The sequence below is a fragment of the Festucalex cinctus genome, chromosome 12 (genome assembly GCF_051991245.1).
Source record: "Festucalex cinctus isolate MCC-2025b chromosome 12, RoL_Fcin_1.0, whole genome shotgun sequence".
Taxonomy (NCBI): domain Eukaryota; kingdom Metazoa; phylum Chordata; class Actinopteri; order Syngnathiformes; family Syngnathidae; genus Festucalex; species Festucalex cinctus.
The window spans coordinates 12735479-12761068 of record NC_135422.1 but is presented as its reverse complement, the minus strand read 5'-3'; the positions used below and the strand labels follow the sequence as shown (position 1 = coordinate 12761068).

General features: G+C 39.7%; 3 protein-coding genes across 5 annotated transcripts in view; 1 reads left to right on the top strand and 2 right to left on the bottom strand.

The window, feature by feature from the left end:
- Positions 1-6806, bottom strand: part of plb1 (phospholipase B1) — an 18711-nt gene extending 11905 nt beyond the window's left edge. Inside the window, exons 1-9 of the mRNA XM_077539998.1 lie at positions 6685-6806; positions 2891-2957; positions 2732-2795; positions 2565-2599; positions 1560-1623; positions 1442-1490; positions 1312-1377; positions 1032-1085; positions 78-133 (exon numbers count right to left, since the gene is read on the bottom strand). Of these exons, the coding sequence (XP_077396124.1) occupies positions 78-133; positions 1032-1085; positions 1312-1377; positions 1442-1490; positions 1560-1623; positions 2565-2599; positions 2732-2795; positions 2891-2945 (443 nt within the window). The 5' untranslated portion in view covers positions 2946-2957; positions 6685-6806. The remainder of the gene's footprint in view (positions 1-77; positions 134-1031; positions 1086-1311; positions 1378-1441; positions 1491-1559; positions 1624-2564; positions 2600-2731; positions 2796-2890; positions 2958-6684) is intronic.
- On the top strand, positions 5767-8373 carry LOC144032264 (protein yippee-like 5). 2 transcript variants are annotated; one of them, XM_077540004.1, is made up of 4 exons: positions 5775-5933; positions 6024-6088; positions 6471-6619; positions 6695-8373. In XM_077540004.1, exons 3-4 carry the CDS (start codon positions 6479-6481, stop codon positions 6917-6919), a joined length of 366 nt encoding a protein of 121 aa, XP_077396130.1. In that variant the 5' UTR covers positions 5775-5933; positions 6024-6088; positions 6471-6478; the 3' UTR covers positions 6920-8373. The 2 variants fall into 2 exon arrangements, with proteins under 2 accessions (XP_077396128.1, XP_077396130.1); XM_077540002.1 differs by lacking the exon at positions 6024-6088 and having other exon boundaries at positions 5767-5933.
- On the bottom strand, positions 6806-25590 carry lclat1 (lysocardiolipin acyltransferase 1). 2 transcript variants are annotated; one of them, XM_077539999.1, is made up of 9 exons: positions 25288-25590; positions 19594-19761; positions 18621-18819; positions 18403-18549; positions 16563-16679; positions 14648-15164; positions 13424-13483; positions 10945-11036; positions 6806-8777 (listed from the first exon to the last, which is right to left on the bottom strand). In XM_077539999.1, the coding sequence occupies exons 2-8, from the start codon at positions 19759-19761 to the stop codon at positions 10970-10972; spliced, it is 1275 nt and encodes a 424-aa protein (XP_077396125.1). In that variant the 5' UTR covers positions 25288-25590; the 3' UTR covers positions 6806-8777; positions 10945-10969. The 2 variants fall into 2 exon arrangements, with proteins under 2 accessions (XP_077396125.1, XP_077396126.1); XM_077540000.1 differs by lacking the exon at positions 6806-8777 and adding an exon at positions 8901-9782.

Below are 25590 nucleotides of genomic sequence, written 5' to 3'. Positions count from 1 at the left end.
ATAAGAATACATTTTTAAAAATATATATTTTTAGGTTTTTAGTTTTAATTTTGGTGGTAGGAGGGCAAGAAATGTACTTGTCTTTTGGTTGATTGGAGCTGAAGACCACAACATGAAGTAAAGTCTGATGCAACTGTGAAAAGCAATATTTATTGGACATGATTCAAATACATAAGATGCATAACAATTGTACTTATATGGACTTAAAGGGATACTTGACTCATTGAGCCATTTTCAGCAGTAAAAAGTTAATATTTTGTTGATAATTGATGTAGTAACTTCATTATTTTTCATGTACTGAGGATGACATCACCTGTTCTGATGATGACATCACCTGTGCTGAGGAAGTAGGTAACGACCAATCATGGCTCACCTGTTTTCTGGATTTGGTTAGCAAACTGCCATGATTGGTCGTTACCTACTTCCTCAGCACAGGTGATGTCATCATCAGTCGACGGCAAACAGAACAATTACTGAATTTGATAACTTCATTATTTTTCATGTACAATTAATACCTTTAAAAAGTCATTTTTCTACATGCCGTTGACTGATGATGACATCACCTGTGCTGAGGAAGTAGGTAACGGCCAATCAGCAAGTATGTAGAAAAATTACTTTTCAAAAGTATTAATTGTACATGAAAAATAATAATGAAGTTATCAAATTCATTCTGGACAAAAATTAACTTTTAAAATATATTAACTTATATTAAAATATTAACTTTTCACTGCTGAAAATTGTTCACTGAGTCAAGTGTTCCTTTTAAAACAAACAAACAAACAAAAAATAGAATACAATGTAGGGCAGGGGTGGCGAGATCCGGTCCTCGAGGGCCGCAGTCCTGCTGGTTTTGGATATTTCCCTTCTTCAACACAGCTGATTCATGATCAGCTCATCAGCAAGCTCTGCAGAAACCTGATAACGAGCCTGTTAATTGGAATCAGCTGCACTTCGAGTAGGGAAAACTGCAAAACCTGCAGGACACCGGCCCTCGAGGACCGCAGTTTGCCACCCCTGATGTAGGGCAATACCTGTTCTTGTAATAGCTGCAGAGCTGCTTCAACTTCCCGCATGATGTCATCAACCTGCAGCACAATAACATCATCAAATAGAATTAGATCCTAAATTGAGCCAGCCACAACAAAAGCAAGCTAACTCAACTTTTATTTTCCACTTATTTGTGGAACATGAAAAAATGGTATTTGTGTCGAGGTCGTCATAAAACTGAATCACACTTCTGCAAAAGTATAAGTACAGTGGCTCCATTATGTAATATATTTTGCTGCCATTATGAAGTAAAACAAATCATACGTGTGGTGAAGTGGCGCACGTGTGTGGCGTGGAGACAAACAGCAGCACCAACTTCCAGCCCGAAACCTGCAAACATTTACAGTAGTTCTATGATATCAAAAGAGGGGCGGGGCGCTTTTGGGTTGTGTACCTGATGGGACAGGATGTGAGCAAGCTCCTCTGCTTCTTGCTGCAAACTCCTGCAACACGTTCATTGTTAATTCATAATGATAATATTATTTGCGCGTGTGTGCGCGTGCGCGCGTTACCAGGGTTGCGACGAGATTTCCACATTCCCAGTGACCACCGCTGGGTTGAACATGGACACCAGTTCTGTTCATGAAACAGCAAATAGCATTGACTTTTGTTTTGGTAAATTTTGTACTTTTTTTTTTTGGGCACTTTAAGAAAAAGTACTAGTTATTTCAATGTAAGTAATAATAATAATAATAATAATAATAATAATAATAATAATACATTATTATTATTATACTTGTTTTTAGCTTTAGTAAATTAACACTTTCCAATGCCGTTAGATTTTGAGTTGTGTTGTCATGAATGGGTCATGCCAGGGTTATGTTTGGGTCATGCCAGGGTTATGTTTGGGTCATGCCAGGGTTATGTTTGGGTCATGACTGTGCTTTGTTCGGGGTCTGATGCAATCAGCATGTAACAGCAACTAGTTTCAACTGGTAATACGTTATGTGATGTCAGAAGCTATGTGATGTCAGGAATCTTTAATCTCTTTATCTAGTCAACAGCCAAACAGATAATTCCACGTCAGTCCTGTTTCCCACATGTCTAGCCACAACCAATCAGATCGATTCACTGTCTATATCAGCTGTCTGAGAAGTGTGTGTTTTTTTCAGATTATTACTTCTGTACCACTGTTCCTCTGTGCAACTCTCGTTTCTCGTCTAGTCAAATTTGTTCCACGCCTCTCGATGTGAATAAATAGTTAAAATCTTATTTGTGTCTGCGTTTTTGGGATCCAACTCCAGAACATAACATGTATTATTTTATTTTATTTTATTAGTATTGTAAATTAACCATTGGCAAGTAGCCTCATTTTCTATTGATTTTTTTTCATTTGGTTATGAAATGTAAATTTGTTTGGGCAAAAAGATGTGTTTTACTTGTAAAGGTTTTTAAATCTTATTTCGTGTTGTTTTTTAATTTTATCTTCTAATTGTGTTGCTATCATTCACTATACATTTCCAATTTTATAATTCTGGTATAAGACTTTTTTTTTTTTTTTTTTTTCCCCCACTTACCAGCCACTTGACTGCCAATCTTTGCCGTTACATCCCTACAGATACAAAACAGGGTGCTGTAAGTGAGACTGCTTCTTTTTTTTCTTTTTTTTTAAGTAAACAAATGAGTTCGAGTGGTTAAAGAATGACCAAACGCTCATTTAATGATCTTCATTCCACATGTGTACCTGCCAGAGAGCGACGTGCTCAGCCAATAAACCGCTGAGACATCAGCAGGTCGGATGGCGTGAACTGCGATGAGGGAGAGCAAAATTGAACACATTCAAAAAGTGTTTAAAAATCTCAACATGGGGGGGGGGAATGAAAGTTGCGTAATAGCTGCCTACCTGAAGAAGCAGTAAATGGGGCAAGTGATGGTTGTGGGTAGCATAGAAATGGCATAGGACTGTCTGTCTGTGACACATTATATGCATTATTATTATTATTATTATTATTATTATTATTATCATCATCATTATTATATACAGAATGGCTAAATAAATACTGCAAAAAATAGGGATAGGCGAGTACCATAAGAGGTATCAGTATCAGGCCGGTACCGACCTTATTTTAAGGTATTGGGTACTCATGGAGGCTGCCAATATCATCCACCAATACTAAGAAAAAAATTGACATTGAGTAAGTACCTTCCGGTGTGTCTTGCTTGATAGTTGATTGTATCCAATGTCAATTGTGACAGTGTCTAAATATGATAGGAATACAAAATAATTCATTATTGAAACAATTTTTTAAAGATTTTTGAGTGTCTTACCCGTGAGCAAAAGTGTGCTAATGAGAAGCAGCCGAGTGAGGAGCGTAAACGTAGATCCGGACATGATAGCAGACTAAATGATTTACCTTCCGTACTGAGTGAGGCCGTTGGCTACGCCTGCCGTCCTCTTTATAAGGTCGGCCCCCTCCCCGCTCTTCAACATGACGGTGAGGACAAACGGAGGGTTCGAGTCGCATTAAAATGCTTGTAGAGGGATGCAGGTGACATAGTAAGGATGCCAACAATGTTGCCATGTATACTCAAATACACCAGAATATGTAGGGTTTATCTAGTGGTCAATTATTACACACGGTCTGTCACTAACTTTTTTTACACTAAATGGCTACTAATAAAAAAATTAAAAAAATTAATTAAAATACAGTGGCTTAGCAGGCAATAAAGTTCATGTAAGGGCCAATAAAAATATTGGATGATGAGTTAATTAAAATATATTGAACATAAGTGAAATAAAAATAGTACCATCCTATATAAATATAATTTTTCAAATGCAATTATTAAAGTCCCTGTAAAAATGTCATCTAAATTTGCCACACAATGGAGGAGTGTCTTTTGCAAACAACCCTATCTAATTTGAATGATTAAAAAGTATATGAAATGAGGATTCAAAAGTAAGAAAAAATTTAAGCCATTGGATAAGAGTTTCGACAAATTTTAAATAGATACCACAACCTTTCAATTGCTGTATCGTGATACTGTACAGTTAAAATACAGCAATGTCACCGTATAACGTGCTCATGTATGAGATTGTAGAGTGATTTGCATATTCTTGTTTGATATTGTGATGTCGCTGTATCTTGCAACAGGAAAGATATCACAATAATCTATACTATAACTTGCAAAATACAAGCGAGACGATTGTCTAGAAGTTTTATAAAGATATGTATCATACATAATTTTTTTACAATCATGTAAACAGTATCGAGATACAAGTTAAATATTGCAATAACCAAATTATTTAATGTTTCTATTGTATGTTGTTTTTCGTAAAAATATCAATTATCCTGCAATTGCTGTGTTGTGATAAAGGAAAAAATATTGCAATATAATTTATTCAATACATCAAATTATTTTTTCGGTAAAAATAAATAAATAAATAAATAAAAAAAACTAATTTTTTTGCCCCTGCGGTTGTCATGACATGCAGTATATTTCTAATAAATTCAAAAAATATGAGCTGCCCCATTCTTCTAAACAACATTATGGCGCGTGTGGACATAATGATAGTAACCAAAGAGATATGATTACATTTCATGACGAATAATAAAAGTCATTTGGGTGGAAATGTACGATATTCTCAGTCAACAAGCTAACAAAGAGGGTTTGCTCCAGCTTCAGTAAAGCCGAACAAACAGGTCCCAACTCTCAAAATCTGTTTAATAGGTTGATGTTTAACTTTCAACTTGTCTTTGGCATATTTCGACAGCTTGCATAATCGGTGTCTTAACGACTGGCAATTCAGTCAAACGGCAAAACTCCTGCAGGGTTTTGGAGATGGTGATGATATGATATGTTTTATGGCATACTCAGATTGTTAGCTGATAGCTCGACCCTTGGAATGAACCAGGAAATTGAGTTTATCTTCATGGCTTGTAATCAGATTAGTATGAAGCAGCAAAAAGAAGAAAAAAAAAATCAACCAGTCGTAAAGTTGATTTTTTTTACATTTCTTTTTTATATTTTTGTATTTTTTTATTTGTTTAATTAATTCATGTTTTTTATATTCAGTTATTTATTATTTAAATATTTTATTGTTGTTTTTATTTTCTAATTTGTATATATTTTCCTTTACAATAGTTTCTGGGTTATTAATTTACTTATGAAATATATCTTATATGTAGATATTTTCTATTTATTGTTTAAATAATTTTGTAGTTTTTATATTTTCTTTTTCTATTGCGCAGTATTATTTATGATTCAAATTGTGTTATTTGATGTTTTTATTTCAATTTTTGTCAAATCATTTTTATTTATATAGCGCCTTCAAACAACCTTAGCTGTCAAAAAGCGCATTACAGAAATTATATATTTTTATATGTAATATATTTATTTGATCACCGTTTTGTATAAATGTGTAAATGCTTTAATCTTAAGTTTCATATTTCTTTTTTTTATTTTGTTGTAAATGTTTCAGTATTTTAGTTTTTTTTTTTTTATCTGTTCACATTATTGTTTCAATTGCTTCACTGTTTTAATTGTACGTTATTAACTTTTTGTGTTAATTATATTTTATTTTCATTATTCATGATTTATTCTTGTGTTTTATTATTACGTTACATTTTATAGTACAGTGGTCAGTGGTGTACATATACGCCAACCTTTAATTTCGTTACATCTGTTAGAAGTTACCATTCGTCTTTGCACATTGCTGCCCCCTGCCGTAGTATCATCACATTGCACCGGCAGCACTTGCGCGCTGTGCTGACGTCATGACCGGATGTTGACAATGTGCACTGCCGGACACAACATTAGGAACAGCTGAAGAGCAACAACAAAGCCACCGATATTCGCGACCTCTGTCCGTGTAAAACGCAACTCAATCCACCCTGACATCGTTTCGAAGAGGACTTTTGGACCTTGCGAGCACGCCGGAGACGCCGGTAAGAAGTCGACAGTGGGCTAAAAAGCCACGAAAACCGTTTTTCTTCTCCCCCCCCATACTGCTGATGTCGTTTTTTGTTGTCTGTTAGCGCAAGCGGCTAGTGCGGCGTTAGCTTCCTGCGCTTCCTGTGATTAGACGCGCAAGAGTAGATCGGTAGGTGAATAGGGTTTCATATTTAAGGTTTAATACGTGGATGAGATAGATGGTGTATCATCTAGTAGGTAGAGCATCATTTGAGTGTACGGTACAAATTGTAGTGCTATATAATGAGGTTTGGTAGAGTCGGACTGGTGGGAATATTATATAGTATGTTGGATATAGTAAGTACTAATATATTAGTAACCATAAATTTAAACACAACATTCAATTCTTTGCCTAAAAAATGGTTTTAGTTTCTCTAGTGTTCACATGATGTAAATAAAATTTAATGTTATACTGTAGCAGGGAAATCTTCATGGTTCGTGTGGTTTGATGTTCAAGTATTCGACGCTTGAAAAAATGTCAACCAGATGTGACGTGTTGGCTTTTGTTAAAGGAGTCAGAATGGGCCGCATCTTCCTGGACCACATCGGCGGAACGCGCCTGTTCTCGTGCGCCAACTGTGACACCATCCTGACCAACCGCTCCGAGCTCATCTCCACCCGATTTACAGGCGCCACCGGCAGAGCCTTCCTCTTCAACAAGGTACCGCGACACATGCGCGCTTGGAATACAGTGGGGCAAATAGGTAAGGTGTCATTCATACATACATGCGTCCAGGTGGTGAACCTCCAGTACAGCGAGGTTCAGGACCGCGTGATGCTGACGGGCCGACACATGGTGCGAGACGTCAGCTGCAAGAACTGCAACAGCAAGCTGGGCTGGATCTACGAGTTCGCCACTGAGGACAGCCAGCGCTACAAGGAGGGCCGGGTCATCCTTGAGAGGGCGCTGGTCCGGGAGAGCGAGGGCTTCGAGGAGCACGTGCCCTCGGATAACTCTTGAGCACGCCGCGCCAGGCCGCTTCTTCGCCGCCGCCATGCCTGTTGACTCAGCAACTTCACAGAAAAGAAACATTAGGGGTAGGTTTTTCCACTCCGTTTCCTTGATCGGCGGTGCGGAAAATGAACACTTGCTTTAGACGACGCCTCCAGTTGCTGCAGTGTGCTTCATTTGGACTCGATGGCAAGCGACCAATTTTTTTTTTTGAGAAGGGAGAATTGCTTTCTTTCTGAACTTCTGTTTCCGCATCTGGTGCGCTCTATTTGTACACCAACATATTATTTTATTTCTTTAGATTATCTTTACTGCGAGCAGAGGAACATACTCTAAATATTTCCATACCCGCCGTATGTAGCTGGTTTCATTGTATCCAGCAAAATTAGACCAACCGTTGGAGTTAGCGTAACATGCTAGTGCTCTATTATGACTCAGCGACTTCAAGAACCGACGAATCAAACACAAAATCGGCCGAATTCTCAACAACCAATCGATTATTATTATCTAACACGTCACCTGCCTTGATTCCAGCGCTGACTTTCATTTTATTAGCGCAATTCAATGGAAAGCGCTTTTTGACGTCAGTGTAGCTAAAGGTGATTGTTAGCCTTTCGCTGGGTTTAATTACGCTGCATTCGTCTCGCTTTTACGTTGCTAACCGGTCACCATGGAGCGTGCGCCGATACGCAAGACCGTTAATAAACTGGTGGCATTTTCCACCGGTACCCTTAATTTGTAAACGCGCGTTTGTCGTTTTAGTTGAGCTTACGATAAATATTCAAGCGCTAGCAAAGCGTATCAACTTTTCATGGCTCATCCGTGTTGGACGTGAAGCCCAATAAGCCCGCCTTTTGTAAAAATAATAATACATGGTGTCTTGAAATACAAGTTTGTTACGTGTCATCGTAACTGAAAACACTCTATATTATTGATCTAAACAATAAAATTGCATAAATTGAATGTAAAACACCAATCGAAGCTGGTGTTGCTTCTGGTGTAGCCATATTGGCCACCAGGAGGCAGTATTGTAGAATACAGACACAAAATTTGAAGTTTTTCTTTGACTACTACTTATAAGTTGCTGTGATAATTTTTATGATCATTTTTCATAGAGGGTTATATAATAATATAGTGGTATTATCTGTTTACATGTGTTTTCTTCCATTTGTGTTCAAATGTCTTTTGTTGAACGAGTTGTAAAACCACAATTATCAATGCTAACCATTATCGTAAGCTAGGTCACTCCTGTCTCTAGGCACAACTGTTTTTGGGGATGATTTTGGAAAATAAATATATAAGAGTCATAATAATTGTTGCTATTAGTTGATATTTTGAATATTTACAGACAGTTCCAATGTTTTTATTTGCTCTCTGAGTTCTTCAATTGATGTGTGCATTTTCATTATTGAGGACTGGGGTAAAAAGTTTTACTTGTGATTTAAATATATTTCTGTGTTGTACTTCGTCCCACGTGTGGTTTTGTACCCTGCATTCATCACTCAAATGGTATTTGTAAACGTTTTGACATTTATATCACCTCATCTGCTGCATTAGTGTTTTTTTTTTCCCCACTTCAAAACTGGCTAGCTCACACAGACACATTTTCATAAATTGTTAATTTCACACTTAGTTGTGTGTCTGCCCACCTATTATTTGTACAAAATTATCCCCCCCCCCAAAAAAAGTCCATTTTAACACCTTTCAGCATTTTTGGGGATATGGGCGCCTTTCGGCCAGTAGGTGGCAGTGAAGCATCACGACCTGTTCCAGACTTGATCCTAGGCAGGCCTGATGTGGATGTGACGCACTCCACAGGGTAGAATTAGAAGAGTCACTGCAAAATGTATGCCAGTCATGTTGCTCCCTGGAGCCAAAGAAAATGAATGGGAAAAATGATTTTCAATCCTCCCACTTCTAATCATCATCATAGGGAAGAGGTTTGTTTGGGATTTTAAATAGGGTCTTAGGATGATTCATTCTGAATCCGCCCACTTCATGTCGTAGGAGTTATTAATAGTCTTCATTGTGTGAGGGGAAACGACATCACCTTATGACAATATGCGCTCTGTTTGGGTCAAATTTTATTTATTTTATGTATTTATTTTGCATCGTATTTGAGAGCAATACAAATTCAAATAGCATAAATGTCTCTTTTAACCTGAAATTTGATTACTTTTCCTAAAGTGACCTTACATTTACCAAAATGTGATTGTTTTGCATGCAATGCTAAATCATCATTACTATCCTATCAAAAAAAAAAAAACAAGCAGTGTAAAACATACACCATAACCTCAGGATTAATTTCCCATTTCCCCATTAATGTTTCAAAGTTGACCTGGAACATACTACCTGTGTGTGGAAAATGAACAGTATGTAAGGAGACTCCATGTTTCATCCCCAGAGAGTGAGTGAGCTCCTGCTTTATAATTCATTGCAGTCCTTTTTCTCTTTGTCCCCACATAACCTCAACAAAGCATGTGGTGTGATAAGCATAATGGCTGGCTAAGCATGTTGGGCCCATTAGCGTTTACTGGCCTAAGAACAACCCAAACAATAACAATGACCGGATTTTTTGTAAAATGAAGTCCAGTGTCCCTACTGTGAAACAAGGAGGAGACTCAAAACATTGGACTATTCTGAAATGGCGCTCATTAGCCCTGACCTAAATATTGAACATCTGTGGAAGGATTATTTGGAGGGGGCTTTCGAATACTCAGCAGGTCTGAAGCCCCCACAAAATATTGCTAGTGACACCACTTGTAGAAGTGTATTAATAGTGGAGGACGTGCATTGTAAAGTGACGTGCCGCGTGATGACACATCTTTGCCTTAGTCAAATTTGAGCTTGTATCCAAATGCAGAGGATGATCCTGCCAAAAAAAAAAAAAAAAGATCCAGACATTTCAATTGGACCCTTAATTGGCACATGATTCATCGTCCCCGAGGGGATATTTTAGCTTATCGTTGACTCCTGGGGATGTCAACATCGTAGCCCCTTTTCCATTCCCTTAGCAAGACGTGCACGCACGCACACACAAAGCAGTGACATTCTGTCAGCGGGGAGAAAATAGCATGCTTTCCATTGACATCACTCCACATCCCGTTGCTAGACGACAGCGGAGACAACATTTGTTACTATGGTGACTGCACTTCACCTTCAAAGCTCCTGACCTTTTTTTTTTTTCTTGCCTGCGGTCGGGGAGGGAGGGGGATGAGACTCGAGCTGTTGTGTAACAAAATTCTCTCACTCCATGCAAAGTTAGGGCTGAGAAAGTGACATGAATAATCATTAAATACGAAAATCAAATAAATAGTCATGACATTATATAGTGCATAAAATCAAAACCATAATTTTAAAAAGCTACATTCATAGGAAAAACTTTTTTTTTTTTTACTTCTGCTACAAAGTTACTTTGTCATGACATTAATATTTAGTTGATTTTATTTTATTAATTTGTTTGTATTTAATGATTATTCATGTTACTTTATCAGCACTAAATAACGTTCTAAAAACGTACAAGATATAATTTACTTTAAAATAAATCAATAAAAATACCTAATAAAAATAAAATAAAGAGTGATTTAATTCGTTCAGTGGCCATGCTCATAACTAAAAACACTAAACTCTAATAATCTTTTCCCAATAAATGAATTGTCGAGTCAATCTGGTCCAGACGTGCCTTGGCCACATGGGGGCAGTATAAAACAGACAGACAGACGGATATGCTGTGTTCGTCGAGGCGTTGAATCCCACTTGAGTTCTAGCCAGAACAAGTGTGCACTAGATTCCATTCCTAGAACTCTAGTGGGATTCATAGTAACTCCACAACACTTCTTTTAGTTCACCAACACAGCACTAAGTCAATTTACGCATAGGATAAGACTCCCACTTCTACAAGAATTTTTTAGTTAAAAAAAAAAAAAAAAAGTGCGTTAGCACAAAATACATTAAATGAATATATAAATATAAGCAATAAATCTTTTATGTGTTAAAGTGGCCAGAGAAAACTAAAATACAGTAAAACGACTCACCCTCCATTTATGCGACAGCGAATGCTCAAGTAATTCGCCTCACTTCCTGCGTCTTAATCTTCTCAACATCCCGTCGAGGCTGCTCCGTTCTCCTGCAATGATCGAGTGTCACCCCCCAAAAAACTTTGAAGCCAAAGAAAAAGCAAAACAAGTACATACAAACACACAAATAGAGACTTTTGAATGGAGTCAGAGTTCATTTAATCTGGTATTCTTTCCTCCCCCCCTCAACTCAATCAACGCCTATGTTTACCTGAGGGTTGTCAATTTAAGAGGTCCAGCACCACAATTAAGTGAAAACAAATAACATAGAATAATAATAACAAAGACATGTAATACATTTAAGCTTATTTAACATGTTTCATGTCGATTCAATCACAGTGACTGGAAAGCACAGAGGCTCCAAACGTGATCTTTGCAACAGACAATCAGCGTATTTCCTCACATGGTGGCGCTACCTTGAATTGACTATGTGCCCCAATTCATTTGAGGACATACAAGTCTTGCTTGATTGTGCTGAAAAGATTGTTTGTTGCCATATTGGCGGTCTGCTGATTTGCTCAAGTTTTGCTACAGAAAGCTGCTGTTTTGGGCAAAAAACAAAAAGAGGACACATTTCCCATACAGTGGAACCTTTTTCCTGATTAATTATTATTATTAATCCGTTGCAGAAAGTCTGACTAAAACCAAATCGTACAAAAACCAAAGCAATTGTTTCCATACGGAATCATGGAAATCTAATGAATCAGACACCCACAAATAGGGGGGGGAAAAAAAAAAAACATTTCTGAGAGTACGCCTATAGTTTTCGCACAGAAAACTGTGGAATAAATGTACAGGACTAACAAAGCGGAGAAATGAACACTGAACATACTTTTAAGACTTGATGTCGTATGGAAGACCGCAAGGAGCCATTTTTGTTCCTTGCTAAAATCTATTTCTTAAATTCTATTTAATTTGAATTAATCTAGTTTCTCACGGCCTCTATAACCGACATTCAGATGAAAAATACTCTGCGCTTGAGTACATTGAAATTGTTAATAGATTGCGTGCTTTTATTTTGAAGGTCTGAGTTTTAACAATGAAGGAGTCATACTAACCGCTAAGCTAATGTAAAAATTGTTCCGAAACAAGGGAATAAGTGCTTGCATGATGCAGTACACTTTTCACAAAAGGAAAATAACCAAAGCATCCATTATCTGAACATGAACAACAAATTAGGTAATAAGTGCATGGAGAGAAAATACACAGCTACACAGTAAACATACGCAGGAACACACCTGAATACCTGCGGAAATGAATTAGTATGTTATATTACCACATACGTCAACTGAGAGGAGGGGCTTATGAGGTTAGATACTGTATATTCTAAATATATACTTTTTTTTTTTAAATCAGCAATGTTCTTTATTTGCACAATAAAGGGCTGAATTTGGATTTTGAGCTCTACGCAGTAAATTACACCTTTTTTTTTCTTTTCTTTTTTGTCAATTCAGCTTCGCTAAAGGACCATACAACCACTTCAAAAATAATTCCATTGTAAAATGTGTGTTTACATTGTGATATAATTCATTACCGCAATTCTCGCTTTTTACCCCAAATACTTTCAGTTTTATCCACATAAATAGTCCTTTTACTGCGCCGTGCACATTTTTTGTGCATGTCTTAACAGTCGTCGATCATCGGCCAGAATCGGGATGCAACCTGATTTATTATGCAATTAGCGATTCCGACAGGGCCACCGCCACTCAAAAAGGTTTCACTTCGCACCCTGACGAAAACTAGGGCATAGGAAAACCAAGGTTCCACTGTATTTTGAAATCCCGAAATGTGGCATGCACGAAGCGTGTTCAGAGTGCCATCTTGCCCTTCCTTGACACAACAAATGTGGCTTTCCTCTCAGCTGCCATTTGATAATTGACTTGAGCCGGCGCATCAGTGTCACACACAGAAGTGGGTCTTAAAGGACTTTTTCAGGGATTACTACTTCGGGGGGGGGGGACAGTTTTCCACTCCAAGTCTGGTGGTCCTCCTGCGCCACCACTGTGGCGGGAGGGTCATGTTGTCCCAACATCCCCCCACCCCTCCAAAACATTCCCAATAAGGACTTTGCTTTGAGTCTAAAGCAAAAAAACAAAAAGAAACTCAGCTTCTAATCTCAACGAACCCTCATCAGTGGCTATTTACTTTCTGGTTCACCTTTGGCTTTTGTACTTGTACAAACAAGCAGATTTTTCCCATCCCTGGGAAAAATCCATTCCTATGCTTTGTATAAAAGCGAAATTCTACCCACGTAGGAGGTATTTGGAAAATACATTTAGATGAGTCCTTGTAGAGAATGTGCAGGTTGTATGGCTTCGCTCCATCGTGGATGACACCGGGGAAATACGCAAGACAATACAAAAAAAATAAACGTACAGAGACGATGTGGCGATAATACAGATTGTAGCTCGACACGTACACTTCACAGTAAACCTACCAGTGGCGTGAGCACAGCGACAACTCGGGTGGATGACCCCAGCGTAGAGCAGCCCACCGCCTAAGGTCAGTAAAAGCGGATACAATTTGTTAGCAGGCGACTTCTTACTTCAGGGAGAACGACAGAAAACGTTACCGAAAAACCTCCGGGTTCACAAGAAAGCCCGTTTCAGTGTATTCACACAAGTTTTCTTACCATTTAGGCAGTTTGTCCACACAGCTTGAAACCGATCACTTTTGAAACCAGGCCCCAGAGTGGAAAGATTTCAAAACCCGCCCCTTACGTTCCAATGTGGACACCATAGCAGAATAGCTACTTCTGGCGTGACTGCGCACGAACCGCCAGTCTGTCAACAACAATGGCGGCTAGCCGTGTCTTCGTCGTTTTGCGCAACCTCCTTAGCTAGTTTCTGCTTTTATATGTTACTGGATAGCCGATATGCCATACATGCCCGTGCAAGCCGTTGAAGTGACAGGGCAGGCATCTTACTCCTCCCATCTCGCGAGCAGACTACTGTTTCAACTACTTTGAAGACCCCTTTTCTTTTATCGCTCAGTTGCTAGACCCCTGTTGTTTCTACTAAGTACTGTCTCAAATAATCTCTAATTTCCATACTATAGGATCTTATGTCGAGAAACGTTTCTTGGGAGGAGTAATATGGCGGCCTCAAAACCGGCTATTCAGATCAGTGGTTCGTCTTCTTCGCTGATTTTTCTACTACGCTTTCTGTCAACTCCCTGTGGCAGCGCTATAGCACCACTCCAGACTTGGCATATATATTACAGCCGTTAAACGTCCGAGGCGTCTTCTTTTGGATACTCGCATGTCTTGAGACGGTTCTGTCTGTACAAGATTCGTTTGAGGAACTTTGCTTCAGTGTAAACAGGGCCTCAGTCTACACTTGTTTTATCGCTGCCCTCAGTCTCCTCTCACTAAAAATATGGAGGTCATCTTTCTGGATTGTTGTAATTTGTTGGCATGTTTCTTGTCCGGCAGATTGTTCAGTAGGAAGGTTGTAATTTCCTGCTGTCCTATTTCCAATTGGAAAATAGACCAAAACTGAGCAAGTACTGAGCACTGGAGAGGTCTGCACCAATTTATTTGGTGCTAATTAAATTCGCCATCCTGCAAAAAAATTGTCTGGTGCGGTTTGTGGTTGGCGGAGGTACTAAAAAAAGACAAAATCTTAAGATTCCCTTTAGAAAGAAGGACAAAAAGCCTCACTGCGTCTTCCCGTCCAGCATCTTGTCGTGCCCGTTGGCCGCCACGGAGGTCCAATAGCGATGGCAGGCCAACTCGAGCAGCTCCAGCCCACCCGCCACCTTCTGCTGGGCCACGTACACGCCCACCACCACCGCCAAGTACAACCTGACGGGAACCCACAGCCACAGGCTGGCGAAGCACAGCGCGATGAAGCCGGTCCAGTAGAGCAGCGAGGCCGCTTTGATGAGCGCCACGCGCAGCTCCGACTTGCACGGCGGCACCCGCGCCACGCCCTCCCGATCGAAGGCCCGCGGCTGGCCCGAATAGAAGTCCCGCAGGCGCGACTCCTTTTCGGCCCAGCGCGCGCGGCACCACGACTCCAGCTCGGCGGACGGCGCGGGCAAGGTGGCGACGGGGTAGCGCCGCACGTGGAAGTGGATCTCGCGCGGGAAGAGGCCCAGCATGAGGTGGCGCTCGGTCTGGGGGATGTTCTTGGGGTAAGCCACCGTGATGTCATGCACCGCATCCAGGTTGTCTCCTGGGAACGCAGGCAACATTAACAAACCTTTCTTTTAGAATAGGCTCCATACAAACGTGGACAAAATTGTTGGTAACACTCATTAAACTCATTCAAACCCAAAAACGTATAAATACGTTTTTTTAAATGCTTTGTCCTTCACTCCCAAAAACGTTTTTTTTGTTTTTGTTTTTTTTGTTTGTTTTAATGCTAAAGCATATAGGAGGCTTTGATACAGCCTCTGACATGAAGAGGTCACTTAAAGCATTGGTAGTTATTACAAAAAAAACGGCCAGCAAGTGGCAGCAGAGTATAAGAGATCAGCCAGGGCCATGTTACAACAAGTTATTTTTGCCAGTGTTTTCAACAGGTTTGTAAATAATGATGAAACATAGTTATATTCTAGTGCTAATTGCTACAAAACGGAAACATATACAAATATACTTTTCTTCCTGGTGAAAGAAGAGACTCAAATCAAACAATATTCTGTGGACCTTGCAACATCAGTCAAAATCCAGTCCAACAGCTGGGCGCAAAGGGGGTTGCTTCGGTGATAATGGCTGGGAGTGAATGAGTTAAAGTTAAACTCCCTCCTTTAATTTCCTCTGGTCCACATTTAGGGTGTTACAAAGCGTGTCACCAAACAGCACAGTGACTAATTGTCACGCTTTAAATAGCCACACAGACAGCGGTCCATCAAAACCACCATATCTTTAAGTGGTTATAACACAAAAAAAGGGGGACTTATTTAGGCAATGACATCACACGCACTATTTGAAACACCTGCTTGGATGGGTAATGCCCGGCTAGAGGTAGTAGTTGAAAAGTTTGGAGGAACACCAGAATGATGACCTCATCTGGAAATAATAGAAACTGTCGGCATCGCTCTGGGAATTGGACAAATAAGCAGGTAGGGGCTACCTGCTTCTGATCACATTCAAGTACGAGCTGAAATTCGCTCAAAGTGGCTCCTTCAAACTAAAAAGTAAATTTAAAAGATATGTTATATGTGACCTCACTAGTCTAAACATGCCATTTTGATTAATATTACATTTGTGGAATATGAGTGATGCAGAAAAATCTAGCAGTTTTTGCCACTTGCTGTCGACTGAAGATGACGCCACAGTTGCGTAACGACCAATCACAGCTCACCTGTTTTCTAAAGCTGAGCTGTGATTGGTTGTTAACTGAGACCTAAGCAACTGTGATGTCATTCTTACTCGACAGCTTTTGATCTTGACAAAAACTGCTGGATTTTGCTGCTTAATTCATATTCCACTAACGCAATAATAACCAGAATACCGTATTTGGTGGGGCTGCATAGAACATATTGTCAAGAATTTTTGGGGGGGTTGACTTCCTCTTTAATCAATCCCAAGTAGCTCATTTTAAGCAGGGGCGCGGTCTTGCATCACTAACCTTTTCGCAATCGCTCCACAATAAAAGTGAAGCCAGTGGTGCGCGGATGCAGCACGTGTTGGTATTTCGGCAGATGGTTCTGCGCGGCAAATTCATCGCTGCGCACTCTCGTGTTCTCTGCGGGGAAAACAAAGAAAAGTTGACAGAAAACTGCACGCTATGGCCATAAAAACAAGAGGACACTTAAGCTACTGTACACAAACAAATTGTACTACACTATTTAGATTAACAAAACACTCGTCACGACAATAACAGTGGTGACAGGCGGGGGTTAACGATGTTCCAGCTGACACCAACACACATTTGTGTAACGGAGACTCTGAAGAGAGAGTGCGAGGGAGGACATAAACATAAAGACAGATGATTGTTTATTAACCAAACATTTCCCGGGGAACTAACTATAGGGTGACTCATTAGTCATGTTATGTAACACCAGTAGGTCCTTCGGGCAGGACAAATGAGACGAGAGACAGTTCATCTGCACTTGGAGCTTGTGGTTCTCTTAAAACGTATGAAGCGTCGCTCCTGTACAATAAAGGTTTTATGTTTCTGTGAATTAAGGAGAAGGCACAATGGCTCTGAATAAAGTATTGTTTAAAATACACCAAATAAGAGGACATGTGCTGTTGTACCATCAAAAGCTACAGCTAAAGCTTCTGCTCAATTATGATGTCAGCTGAATGGACCTCATGAGATGACATCATAACATCCAAAGAGAAATTTAGCATCCCCCCTCACCTCATAAAAGAAACCGAGCGGGGGGCTTTGCTCGGCTTAAGGGACAGCTTTGAGGCAGCGGTGTCATTTGACATCAGAGCATTTTGGGAGCGTGATGACAAGCATTTGGTTATGTGTTAGCACTGTTGAACCGTGTTTGCATAGCGGTGTCGGCGCAAACGGCCGGGGCAGGTGAAGTGTGGGCGATAATAGGGGCTGGGCGATATGGACTTAAAATAAAATCTTACAATTTATTCCCATTTTTTTTTTCAGCATAATTTTCCCTTTGTATATAGATAAAATATTCAAAACAAGTTTAGAATTTCAAAAAACATATTTTTTGTATTTTTATATGTATTTATTAGTGCTGACACTATTATTTTTAGAATTGATTAATCTAGCGACTTTTCAATCGATTAATCGATTAATCGGATTCATTTTACAAAATACAAAAAGCATTCCCCCCCGATTGATTTTTTGGGGAGGAATCTATTGCCGCTTTAGTACTGTGGTCAAAAGCCATGTCTCGTAAATGTATTGCTTTGGTTCTCAACAACTATAGTGGGGTTTCCATCCACCCATTTGTATTCAAATTTTCAAGAATTGCAAAAAAGAAACTGAATGGCAATGCCAGAAATTCAAAAAATTGCACAAAATTCGCAAAAAAAACAAAAAAATTACATTAAAATTACACTTGGTGGCGGGGTGGATTTTGAAGCGTATCGAAAAAGGAAAATGTGCATTTTGGCTATGCAAATAAGCGACTACAAGACCGGATATACGTCGCACTTTTTTACCGGGCACTACGTCACACGTACGTTTGTAGTCACGGAAAAAATGGCGGGCGACAGAGTAAGATATGTTTGGGAGATCGAAAAACACAATTCTTTTTAGAATTAATTAAAGGAAAAAAAAACAATGCAATTTTAGATCAGTAATCTGTCCATTTGTGAGTTGTGTTGCGGATTTTCATTACTCGTAGCAAGGCACTGTCTATCCCCAGTAAATGTAATATAATAAGGATCATTTTACTTAATGTTTTATTTTCCTTTTTAAACACGCACTAAATATAGCTAAAATACCTAAATGACAAACGGTCACCAAAGCGGTGGCGGTGGCTCACCGGTGAGGTCGGTGCCCTCCGGGAAGAGCAGCAGCTGCAGAGGTTCTCTGATGTCACAGAAGTAGTCCAGCATATTCCCCAAGTGCTCCTTGTCCTTCTCCCAGCGCCGATGGATGAAGACGAAGCAGGCCACCTGCATGGCCCAGCCTGGAGAGCATGAGCAGTTTTATCTTATCGGAACCCATTCAAAAAGTGCACATTTTGAAGGGTGGACCTACCGAAGCCGGGCACAGCCTTGAGCGCGGCCTTGAGACATATCTTCTCCAGGCGCAGGTAGCTGTAGCGCAGCAGGCAGCACCAAAGGAACATCCAGTCCAGGCGCGTGCGGTGATTCATGATGATGACGCTGCGCTCACCGGGGACGAAGGCGTCGCCCGTGATCACCACTTTTACGCCGAACACCAGCTCCAGCAGGGACTGTTTGGGAGGGAGACAAAATTACTTCCTTGATAATTGAATACATACAGATACATATTATTACATACACGGCGCTCATATCTCAAATCAAAACACAATTAGATATGTGTGAGCAAATTTGGGGTCTGATGTGTTTGATATGCTAGGAGTTCAGCAACTAGTAGCAAGTAAATTTGGGGTTTGTATTTTATTTTATTTTTTTTTCGATGACTATTTTTGAGATTAAAGGGGAAGTCGACATTAAACATTTCTTGACAATAATATGTTATATATGACCTCACGATGAGTTATGCAACAAAATCCAGACACTTTTATCCATCTCAGGGGGCGGCCATTTTGCCACATGCTGTCGACTGAAGAGGACATCACAGCTGCTCAATTAACGACCAAACACAGCTCACCTGTTTTCTGGAGATGAGCTGTGATTGGTTGTTACCTGAGACCTGAGCAATTGTGATGTCATTTTCACTCGACGCCAGTTGTCAAAATGGCCGCCATCCGATATTGATAAAAACTGCTGGATTTTGCTACTTAACTCATATTCCGCGAACTAAATATTAACCAGAATACCATATTTATATTAGTGGGCCGCAAGGACCATGTTATTGTCAAGAAATGTTTTTGGGGTTGACTTCCCCTTTAAAAACCAAGCTGAACTGAGGATGAGAGCAAATCCAGGCCTTTCGTTAAAAAAAAAATGTAAAAAAAATTCAAGACTATTCATCTCGAATGAGTCACAAGTAGGTCAAGTGAGATCTGAGCAGACGTACGCACCACAGGCAGGGTGAGCCAGGTAGCCACGATGCGATCGGTAATCCAGCGGTACCAGGCGGGGGACAGCAGCATGAGGGGTAAGACCGGACCCAGCATGAAGATGCTCCCGAAGAAACTGGCCAGGAACAGGGTCAGTACAAAGAACAAGCCCCGCACCGACACAGCCATCTATGAAGACAAAAACACACACACACACACACACATACGCAAATGTATGTATACCTGTACCTCCATTAGCTTCAATGCCTTAAGTCAAACATCCACAGAAGTTTCTCATGCTCCACGAAACACATGATTGATTACGGACACTCAACGCCATTCTGTTGCTCTTCCGACGTATTTTCCCACAAACAGTGGAAAATCCAGTGCGGACATTCCTCAATTGGAATGTAAATAGGGGGACTGTTCTGACTGGGGCTAAGAAATTGTAAATATATCAGTGCAGTAGCTTAAAAAAAAACAAACTGAGCCAATCAATGATATAGTTTTGTTTTTTTTTGACTGTCAAAGAAAATTTACTAAACAACAACATAACAAACAGTACTATCTTTTGAAATGGTTAACAACCCACTAAATTGACACACGATTTCAATCAGACATCATATGGTACCATGCAGAAGGATTATCAAAATTGGCTCTGATCGGACATTGGGGCCATTTTGGGGCAAAAAAAAAAAAAAAAGAAAATCAGTGATCACATTGTTTGTGCATCCCTCGTCCTTATCTTTCACAATTTTTGACAAATGGAAACTTCCAGAGCACTGTACTAATCTGTGTTGCTAGGTTGAAAAAAAAAAGAGGTTATTTCTTTTCTCACTAGTTAACAACAAGCCTAATTGACTCATGGGCTCAATCAAACATCATATTCTGTATTTTAGGCTCTCTTGTGAGACAAGGAGCTCATATACAAGAGGGCCCTAATGAGGTCCATAGTTAGAATGACAGGATGTAGCTGAAAAGTTTGGAGTGAACCTCTGATGGGATTTTTTTTTTAATTGCTAATGCTCGCTATCCTAACAATAAATACCATAAGACTGAATTTTCCAAGTTCTGGAGGTTAACTAAAGTGATTGTGTAATGGATGCCCAGAAGATCAAGTCTTTCACCCACACAGGTGCAGAATGTCTCCTACTCTCCTGTATCCAAAATGGTTGTTTTTTCTTATGTTGTCTTAGCCACACCGACAGAGGAATGTGACATAACCTAAACAATGTTTTACTATCTTCCTATGCGTGACTCCACATTCTTAACAAGTCAGTGTGAAAAATGGTGTCATCGATAAAGAACGGTGCAAACTGCCCAGCTACAGACTGTCACAGCGATCCTACGGACTCACTCAAGTCACCTGTTTCAGACGCCTACATCGATTTACCTCTTTTAAATTCCCACTATAAACCCAGAACAAATCAAAGATAGAAAAACACTAAACACTCAATTATCATGCAAAGTCGCAACACGAGCCCAAACCCCTGCAAGGACGACATGAAATCAACACAGGGTCCTTTGACAGCTGCGTCATAGCAGTAGTTGCCACATAGCAGAAACACCACATGGACATTAGATCCCTAAGGGATGAGATGGGGGGGGGGGGGGGGGGGGGGGGGGGGGGGGCTGTGATCCTTGTGAAATTGAAACCAAGAAACAGAACCTGCGATTGTTACGCAACGCGAGTCATTGCTAAGTGCCCATGACAATCCCTTGGCATCTCACTGGCATGGGAGAGGTCATTTTACACTTTTGGAACATGTGCTTTACTCAACATTGTCTGCCATTTTGTTTTGAAGTGGACATTTTAAGGGTAAATGGGTCATTTGCCTTGAAAGACTCGGGATTTATAAGATTCAGTCCTTGAAACCGGTTTTACTTGTTATGCTTGTCATCCCTCTTGGAACATGTGCTACCAACATGATTCCTAAACGCAGGCCCCTCTTGTGCCAATTTCTACATTTCTGTCCAGACTAGGGTTGTGTTTAAAAAAAATCGATTCGGCAATATATCGCGATACTACATCGCACAATACTCGAATCGATTCAATAGGCGGCTGAATCGACTTTTAAACTTCCATTTTTAATGGAAAAATATTCAACAAAACGTCTTACTTCGGGTTAGGGTTCACACCTTAAGCATAGAAGAATGTTATACGAACGGAACATTAAGCCTTAATATTTTATTTTAATGCCGTCAAGCATGAAACAGATTACCACCTGTATAAGACTGAAGTTTCAGATAAATAAATAATACATTTTCATACAAATCTTACACTCTACAAGTTTACTGATTAGCATTTTCTAAATTTGAATGGAAAAAAATCGCAACAATCGACTTATAAATTCGTATCGGGATTAATCGGTATCGAATCGAATCGTGATCTGTAAATCGTGATATGAATCGAATCGTCAGGTACTAGGCAATTCACACCCCTAGTCCAGACCTAAAATTGTTCCCCTGAAATAAGGTTCATTTACCAGCATGAAATTTGAAGAATTCTGCCGCTTTAGTCAGAAGCAGCCATTTTAGGATATTTTCCATGTGTACTGATGAACTCCTTGTGATTGTGTTCAATCGCTACCAAATTTGAAACATGTACACTGGACAGTTGGCTGACGCTAAATCCCAAGGAAAGCGAGTTTTAGTCAAAGGGTGTGTCATAATTTGACGACTCGCTCTAAAACATGAAACTAAGTCAGCTCTGAATGGCCACATCTTTATCAAACGTCCCGTGTAATGAAGAGATCCATAGGAGCACCTTACATGGAATAACTTGTTGCATTCTGATTTCACCTCAGAAAAGAAAACTGTTTCTTAAAGCATTACCAGATTGATCTTAGAAGCTGATTTGCGATAGGTTTATTTGGGGTAAACCACACCTAAAAAGCGCCACAACCATATATAAATGCATAACTTGCAAGTGTGCCGCCTATTAAATGTTTAAAATAACCTTGGCCAGTCGTAAACGCAGAAGCGCTGCCAGTCAATTATTGCCGAGCGTAGGTGAAAAGGGCCTGCAGAGTGTTGAATTGATAAGGCCTTGCTGACGCGCTGAGTCAAGAGCCGACGCTACTGGGACTTATTTCATCTAGCAGGTGCGCATTGCAGCTCGCACCTTTCCACCTCAATTATCGCCATGGCTGCACACACACATACACACGCACAGATATGAGAACTCTGTCTGGACTACACACACAAACACACATCCAAAGCAGCATGACGCAGCGAGACTCGTGTGGCAAGTGAAACCTGAAGGTTTATTAAGGAAAAAATAAGCTGCATGCAAGCAATACTTACATTATTGATGGAAAATGTGAGGCCTGGACAATTAGCGTTCACATCTGAGCACACATTTATAGAGTTACATTTGGAATACCACCAAATAATAAAACCTTAATTTAAAAAAATAAATAAATAAATATATATATATATATATAAACGCTCAATCTGTGTCAAATGATGTAAGACAAGGTCCCACTGTATTAAACATCCCAAAATGTGTTCGTAATCAAGTTATGATAAACTAGAGAAGAATAGGAGAAAAAATGGCTTTAAAGAAAAAAACAAAAAAAACAAAAACAGGGACGGTAAGATATGAAAAAAAAAAAAAAAAAAATCTCACTTTGCTTGATTGAAAAAGCACTCAACTAGTCTTAAACCATCCTACCATACAAAGCAGCTAAGTGACCACTGGCAGGTCCCCAATCAAAAGTCAATTTTTGCCCTCAAAGGTTGCACCTAAAAGGCTGAACGTGTCAGTGCTGACGTGCGCCACATGTGTCATGCTTGAGACGCCCTTGTGGTGCGTCAGCTGACGCAAATGTCAACTCTGCTTCAAATAGCTGGAGGATGCAACATGTGGTTCCAAATGCTACATTTAATATAGTTAACTGTCAGGCCTTGTTTGATTTGACTAACCCTTCAAATTGTCCAGCAGCGTTTTAGGCAACACACAAGATAACACTTCAATTCAATTTTGCTTCTTTGATTGTTCTACAGCATATTAACCCTTGAGATTTAATAACATGACAAGAATGTCAAAAATGCCTATTGAGAAGTATAATTAGAGTTAATGATGAGCTTTGAACAATAAAGTCAACTTTCTGCCAACTAGTAGGGAGGGTGAGACAAGTCGAGAGGATAAAGCACCGATACCAGGTATCAGTATTGGGCCTATACCTACCGGCCATTTCAAGGTATCGAGTAATTGTGAAGGTTGCTGATAGCGGAAAAAAAGTAGTATCAAACATTGTTAGTAAATAAAGTATCTGCCAAGTGAATTCAAAGATTGAGTTATAATTACGTTATGCCTTTGAATATAACCTCTAAAAAATAAATAAATTACAGAACAGCTCGGTGTGTTAACTTGCCAAGCAAGCAGGTGTCGAGGCCACCAACCGTCCATGTACTGCCAAGCTGATGCTAATGTAAATAAGCCATTACTAAAACTATATCAGCTAACGGCAAGCTTGAAAAGATGAGAGCTTGCAAAAAAAAATAAAAAATAAAACTAATTTTTACAATGACTTAAGTAATCAATATATGCATGCAGTATTTTTTTGTATTTAGGTTTATTTTGTGGGGTTTTAATTTTTGCATCTAATAAACAAAAAAACATGTTTTTAAGTCAAGAAAAACACTAAATGTTTGACACTAGAAAATGAGAAAAATAGTTTTGGTCAGATCAAATGTGTCTAAATCATGTATTTTTTTATTTTTAATCTGAAAAAAACTTTGTTTCCCCTCAGTTTTTTGGGGTGTTATATTTATTTATTTTTTATCACATTGAAAAACCGATTCCAATAATCCATCCATCCATCCATTTTCTTGACCGCTTATTCCTCACAAGGGTCGCGGGGGGTGCTGGCGCCTATCTCAGCTGGCTCTGGGCAGTAGGCGGGGGACACCCTGGACTGGTTGCCAGCCAATCGCAGCGATTCCAATAAATCACCGCCAAAGACACATACATCTAAGACATCACAACATGCAAAAACATCTGCCAGCCACCGTGCTAATATGGCGTAAGACTGTTTGATTAATCAATGGTATTGGTTAATTCCAATGTAATTTTCAGGACTGATTTTTTTTTTTTTTTAAATTGATCTTTATTAAGGCTTCATTAGTTCTGATTTTATCCCAGCTGATGTGTGCTGCTGTTAGAGGAACTATTTCACAAATGCACAGTATATGTAAAAAAAAAAAAAAGAAGAAAAAAAAGTGAGCATTTAACGCATGGGTATTTCATTTTTATTTAATTATTATATAATTAGTTTGTAATTTTTCTATCTTCAGGCTAAGTTTTAACGTTAGAAAACAGCCTGGTGGTGGAGGGGAGTTTTGGAGCAGGTGCACAGGGCGTGATTCCTTAACAAAAAAAAACAAAAAAAAGTAGCCTGTGTTGAAGGAAATCTTGGGTGGGGTTGTTGCTAAATTGTAAAACGATGTTCCTCAAATAGTGAATTAAACTTTTGACGACAACAATACGCAAAGTGACTCGATCAACGTCATCCGAATCGCATCCGCACTTTAGTATAATGTGCCCAGCCCACCACCAAGTGTTGCTTCAGTATCTGGCCTCAGCCTGAATGCTAAGCTAACTAGGCGAATTCAACTAAAAAGAAATGCATTAGTTTCACTGCTCAGATAACGGGTCCGACGACTGGCACCCAGCATGTACGTCAAGCTGTCAGGCGTGAACAAACTCACCTTCTGACGTGGTTTTCAAAAACAAAGTTGTAGCTCGGATGAGTCCGTCCAACTGCTTCCCTGCGACATAGCAACCTGCTGGGCTAACTGATGCTAACCGGCGAACACCCCCTTTGAATCGTAGGGTGGCTGATTTGCGGGTGATAAACAGCCGAACCCCGTTTCCTCGGTGGGTTCCTTGGTAGCTTTGGGTTAAAGAGAAGCTGAAATAAACATTGTAGCAGTGTCACCTCGTTGCTAACACGAGCGCTCAACTTGCTACCTTGTAACTGTAATTGCGGCCGGATTTCTACAGGGGGTGCT